General features: G+C 44.0%; 1 protein-coding gene across 1 annotated transcript in view; it reads left to right on the top strand.

Moving 5' to 3' along the window:
* Nucleotides 1-4204, top strand: part of abhd17c (abhydrolase domain containing 17C, depalmitoylase) — a 28075-nt gene extending 23871 nt beyond the window's left edge. The window contains exon 3 of the mRNA XM_083916481.1: nt 1810-4204. Coding sequence (XP_083772607.1) covers nt 1810-2029 — 220 coding nt within the window. The 3' untranslated portion in view covers nt 2030-4204. The remainder of the gene's footprint in view (nt 1-1809) is intronic.
* Nucleotides 4205-6640: the final 2436 nt, after the last annotated feature.

The raw sequence follows: 6640 nt of genomic DNA on the forward strand, positions 1-6640 counted from the left end.
TTACCTATCTGATCTGTCTTTATAGTTTTGTTAGCATCGTTTGCATGGTGGCTTCTGTGGATTGATGATAGCTCCATGGTCATCTGCCTCACATCTAAAAAACTTCCCTACATGATTCATGGTGCCTTTTTAATCAATGAGTCGGGGCGAAGCCATGGCTGTACTTGCTTCCACATAGGGTTTATGTCATGTGAGCTCCAATTCTTCCTGACCTCTTATTTCTGAATCCAAGTCTGACTGGAACACTCTATACTGCCCCCATTAGTTCCGGAAGAGACACAGCACCAAAACTTACAGTGCCTCAGTGCGTCCGGTGCCTCCAAAAAACAGGCATCATCTGTGTTTTTTTATTTTAGAACCGAAAGGTATCGCAAGTATCTGTTGTCATGATATCCCCACCCTAATTATTCATAAATTTTACCCTCCAATCAAATAAAAACTAGCCTGGTACAAAAAAATTCACCCCCTCAGTGTTGTCATGGAGATATGACCTAAACATACAGACTAGAATGTTTTTTATAAACAAGTCCTAAATATTAATTAATGATGCTGTGAAAACTGTTTAACATGGGGGTGAATAATAAACTGCCCTATTATACAAACTACCCCTAGTGGACACTCTGGACTGAACTGCAGTTTTTGGCACTACCTTATTGGCTCAACCAGGAAGTCGCTGTGGTGGGGTCTTGGGTAAGCATCAAATGAAACAAGCATCTGTAATATGATGTTAAAAGAAGAGTGTTTTAGAAGCATAGCTCAAAACTGCTTCCGTCCCCTCTGGATTTCTCACTTATATCTTTGGATATACTGGATCAACTTTTCCAATGGTCATTTTCAGGAAAGGTTAAGTATAAATTTAGTTGAAAATATCAACCTGCAAGTCGCTCTTTAAGCTATCAAGCTCCAATCCTCAGTATCTGGAAACCCAATATTGTGCAGTGTTACAGGGGTAAATCACTGCTGTGTAGCAGATATCTCTATGTAGCTGTGAGCTCACATTCATACAAATGTTTGAAGAGATTATGTGCATTTGTGGCAGCGACATCTGCCATAATTAAGTCTGTATACCCCAGATGTGAAATGAACAGTAATAGTTTTATTCCATCTGGAATGAAATGAGCTTACAATAATTTCCCTACCTTAATCTTCCCACTAACCTCTATCTGAACAGCAGGGCACCATGGAAGCTGCGCTGCTACAGCTAGTTATGGCCGAGGATGATGAGTTAGGCATTTGTATGCACGGCAGAGACTGGAGCTTTGCACAATTCCATTCAGGCCACAAGTCATAGTCATAGCTGATCATAATGTATGTAACACAATGTGAGTGTGCCTATAGACAGACACTTTGACATGTCCATGATGTTGTCAAGACCAACAGGACTGTGTTTCCACCAGGGCTGCCACTATACACTATTATTCCATTGATGCATCTATCAGCGTTTGTATCAATTAGTCCAACAAAAAAACTTAAAGGAATCATGGTTTTCATGTTTCCAACGCACTGTAGCGGGTTGCCTGAATGTTCTTTTCTTGGCGTGCCAGCTGGTGTTTAATCAGACAATTGATATTTGATGAAATAAATACAAGTAGCTATATCTCTTGTGTTGGTTTGCTCTCTTATGGACATAATGGGCACTGAAAGATGTGTGTGTTGTTTTTGGCTCATTTTGACAGCCCTAGTGGTCAGTAGTCCAGCAGACCTATGAATGGTTCTAATGCTCTGACCCATTTCCTTCTTTTTGCAGCTCCATGTCATTTGTCTTCCATACTTACCCTCAGTCTCTTTCTGTCTCTCTCCACTCCACAGTATTGACAAAGTGTCCAAGGTTGCGTCCCCAGTGCTGGTGATCCACGGTACAGAAGATGAAGTGATCGACTTCTCCCACGGCCTGGCCATGTACGAGCGCTGCCCCCGTGCCGTCGAGCCCCTGTGGGTGGAGGGAGCCGGCCACAACGACATCGAACTGTACGCCCAGTACCTTGAGAGACTCAAGCAGTTCATCTCCTTCGAGCTTCCCACCTCCTGAGGGGAGCTCAGCACTCACAGGCCAGGGTTCATCTCAACACACTCAAGAAGCTGCCTCTTTATCATCACCCAACTTCCTCTCTTAGCACAGGGAGTGGGGGAAGCTGCTCACACTGTTCTCCCCTGTCCTTGGAGCCATTTCAGGGTGGAAATGTGTAGTGGACTGGAAGAGGAGGGGGTTTAAGATTGTTGAGGTGCAGCCAAGAGTCAGTGGCCAGTACCGGCCTGGAGGGAATCTTTGGCCTAACGTACTGTCCCTAAAACCTGGCAGGTGCTCCGTCTCCTACATGTGGACACGGTTTGCCAATGAGCCCAGGCCTAGGCGGTGTTTGCACTCTCTGGGTCACTGCTCTATCTGGAATTCTTTCCCCCCTCCAGTTTCTCCTCTCCTTCCCTTCCTCTACACACTCTCTCCCTGACCTTTTCTGTGTCACTGTCTCTCATTGTGAGCTTCAGCCTTTCTGTCTTCTCCCTCCTGTTTCTCCCACAATCCTTGCTTTCCTTTTGACTGAGTCTTTTCAATGTTTTTTGTATTATTTTATACCAAGTGAAGAAGTATCAGTTTTGCACCTTGAGATAGAAAGTTTTTTTTTTTTACTGTTTCTGCATTTTTAAGTTACCATTCAGGGTTTACCAAACAAATGCACTTTTAATGTGCAGATATTTTCAGGTGATGTTTTTTTTTCTGTTTGAATATGTATATGTTGATTTCTTTTAACTGCATTCCATGTTTTCTTCTTAACTGCAGGTAGAGCTTATTTTTTTCAGTAGGTGTGTGTGTAGATGCTGTTAACCAGAGTGCACACCTGGTCTTTGTAGCCCTGATGCATGCTACTCTCTGACAGGAAGACAATAATGCCAAACTTCATTGAGAAATCTAGCCGTTTACAATATGCCTTGCTAAGTGGCATACTGGTACACTCCTGGGAGGAAATGACTGCAGTCCTTGAATACTTTAGAGCCACTGGTAAATTCAGCATAGAGACTTGTGTCAATAAAATGGCAAGATTTATAATGGGTTTGCCTGTTCACTGATTGTAGATGATAGACTGTGGAAGGGTGGTAAAGAGCAATGGGAACCTAAAGTGTGAATTGAAAGACATTGTGATTGGTGGATCAATATGCAAATTTAAGGGTTGCAAATTATTATTTTAATTTTTTAATTAATCTATTGATTATTTTCTTCATTAGTCAAATCAAAGCTGAATTTTCCAGACTACTTAAACGATTTGTGAAATGCCTCAACATGACATTTAGTAATTATCATTTTATCAGCCTGTGTTGCAGAATTTAAGTCATCTGGACATCTCAGCAGCTGATGAAGCCATTGTTGAAAAAGTAATATTGCTCCACAAGCCTCAGTCTTAACTAGCTAGGTCATTTTGTTTATGCATCAACATTCTCACTTGTATATGTAAATTGTATCACACCAGCTGCGTACCCTTTGCTACTAAGCAACACAGCAGTAAATATCCCACATGTTGGGTAACACAGAAGCTTTCCTCAAAAGAAGAGAGAGCAGCAGGTGTCTGGGCTATACTTCAGTCAGCTGGAGATCATGTGGTAATAAGACTTGAGAACTGATTCAAACAGAAACTACTTGACTGATTACTGTAAACTAAAGCCGGGGAGCACGGTGCTGGGGACTACCCGCAGATGGAACTGTGAACTCTGCTCCATGTGAAGGTATTCAAGGTGAACAAGCAGTGGCTGGGACCCGGTGTCATCAGTCATTTCACTACAAATAAAGCCTTACGTTCGTAAACATTTCACCCAGTCCTGTTGACTCCAGCAGGGCTTTCATGGTCTTCAGGGGGACTGATAACTGCTGCTATTCATCAGAGAAATCAATCAGTCAATCACTGTGAAAGCCAGTCAGTTTGGGGAACACTGAAACCACCGCAAGGTACTAAACCCAAATTCAGCCTGAACACTGTCATCCCCTTTTGCCAGCCATGTGTTCTTGCCTGCAGTAGAAAAAGGAGCCCTGTCTACCAACGCTGTTGTCTGCTGAGCCCTTTGATAGTTTTGCTCTTATCCCAGCTCAAACTCCACAGACATCTGAAAGAACCACTGTGGGGATTGCTGTGGAAGTAAACAACGCATGCAGGTCACCTCTCATAGTGACATTTCAGCTTGTATTTGAATCTTTTGTTCTTTTCCCCTTTGCAAAATGAAAACACTTAAAAAAAATTATAGTAAAACGCTAAAAAAGACAAGCAATCACATTGGAGTAAGACAAAGGATAAGTAAACACTATTGCATTGAAGTAAAAGCTGAACCTGTTTTCAGAGAAGGATTGTGTTTGAAGGATATTTGCATAGCAATTTGTGCTGATCGTATGATTGATCCGTGTATTGCTGTGAAGTGGTTTGTCAGTTGAGTATTAGTGTTTTCTGATTATAGCTAATGTTGGGCTCATGTTTTTGGAAAGAGCCCTCGATCATATCTAGGTCATTTCCTCTAGCTCCTCTTTTTAAAGGAAAAGACGACCCTGCTTTAGTCCTGATTATTGTTTTGATACTGACATTTTTTACGAGGTTTTCCAGTCTAAATGTTGATAGATTTACACTGTCTCTGAAGCTGGTTTGTACGATAATCCTCTATATGGTATATCTTCTCTATACATATTAGCCCTTACACAGGGCGGTCTTGTCTCGTTGCTTTGAACACTGGAATCACAATATGCAAATGAAATGCGGATGAAGCTCGTAGAATCAGATGTTGGTAATAATGTGTAAAACAGATGAAATTAGCCTTAAACATGCCGTGAAACAGATTGTCATACATGTGTAGTTGCAAGAAGGCAGCACAATGGATGTTTTAATGCTTATAGTGGAATAAAGGATGCATGGAAGTGTGTGTCAGACCTTATTGTTTCTCAGTTCACCCTAATAATGATTAATGCCCTGAGAGGTATGGTTAAAAAAAGTTTCTGTGCCTGTCAAGTTCTCCCAAATATACAATGTGCTAATGCTATTAGCTTACTTCGATGTTAATTTAGAGAAAATAAATTAGACTTGCAGGTTTTTCCTCTACTCATTGCTTCACAGGTTACATTTATATTAGCAGGCTGACTGCCATGAAAGAAGCCCTGGGTTAGCTAGCAAAGACCACGCTGCTGATTGGCTATTCTGCTCAACAATAAGCCCCCTGATTTGGACACTTCTTTATTGATTAGAGGAACATTGTTAACGTTTGTTTGACATAAAATGATTATTGGGCTAAAAAGTGGTTTCATGTGCAATACTGATAGTTAATTCATAAGTGAGAATTTAACATGCTTCTGAATTGTGTAACCAGATTAACTGCTTCTCTAGCATGGGCTACACAGACATTTGGGATTTAGAAACTTCAGTACAAACTGGTATGAAAACTGACAGGCTGGTTCCATCCTGTGGGCCCACCACTCGCAGGAGAAACCGCTGGGGTCGGGTGCGCTGCTGAGGCTGGCTCCGGGGACATGGAATATCATCTGTCGGGGAAGGAGCCAGAGCTTGTGCGGGAGATGGAGCGCTACCAGTTAGATCTGGTGGGGCTTCCACACACAGTCTTGGTTCTGGAACCATACTTCTGGATAGGGGTTGGACCCTATTCTTCTCTGGAGTTGCCCAGGGAGTGAGGCGCCGGGTGGGTGTGGGGATACTCACAAACCCCCGGCTGAGCGCCGGGGTGTTGGAGTTCACCCCGGTTGACGAGAGGATCGCCTCCTTACGTCTGCGGGTGGTAGGGGGGAAAGCTCTGACGGTTGTTTGTGCATATGCATCCAACAGCAGTTCAGAGTATTCGGCTATCCTGAAGACCCTGAATGGAGTCCTGCATGGGGCTCCAGTAGGGGACTCCATAGTTCTGCTGGGAGACTTCAACGCCCACGTGGGCAACGATGGAGACACCTGGAGAGGCGTGATTGGGAGGAACGGCCTCCCTGATCTAAATCCGAGTGATCGTCTGTTATTAGACTTCTGTGCTAGTCACGGATTGTCTATAACTAACACCATGTTCGAACATAAGGGTGCTCATAAGTGTACGTGGTCCCAGAGCACCCTAGACCAAAGGTTGATGATCGATTTTGTGATCGTATCATCTGATCTGAGGCCGTATGTTTTGGCCACTCGAGTGAAGAGGGGCAGAGCTGTCAACTGATCACCATCTGGTGATGAGTTCGGTCAGATGATGGGGGAAGATTCTGGACAGACCAGGTAAGCCCAAACGAGTAGTGCGGGTGAACTGGGAACATCTGGAGGAGACCCCTGTCCGAGAGATATTCAACTCATCTCCGGCGGAGCTTTTCTGTGGAGGTTGGGGGCATTGAACCGGAGTGGGCAATATTAAAAGCTTCGATTGCTGAAGCTGCAGCGGTGAGCTGTGGCCTCAAGGTCTTTGGTGCCTCAAGGGGAGGTAACCCTCGAACACCGTGGTGGACACCGGTGGTAAGGGAAGCTGTCCGACTGAAGAAAAAGGCCTTCCAGGATTTGTCATCCCAGAAGACTCCGGAGGCAGTTGCAAGGTACTGACAGGCCAGAAGGGCTGCAGCCTCTGCTGTGTCAGAGGCAAAGCAGCGGGTGTGGGAGGAGTTCTGAGAAGGACTTTCGGGCGGCACCAAGGTGCTTCT

Source organism: Echiichthys vipera (genome assembly GCF_963691815.1).
Source record: "Echiichthys vipera genome assembly, chromosome: 1".
In the NCBI taxonomy this organism is placed as follows: Eukaryota; Metazoa; Chordata; class Actinopteri; order Perciformes; family Trachinidae; genus Echiichthys; species Echiichthys vipera.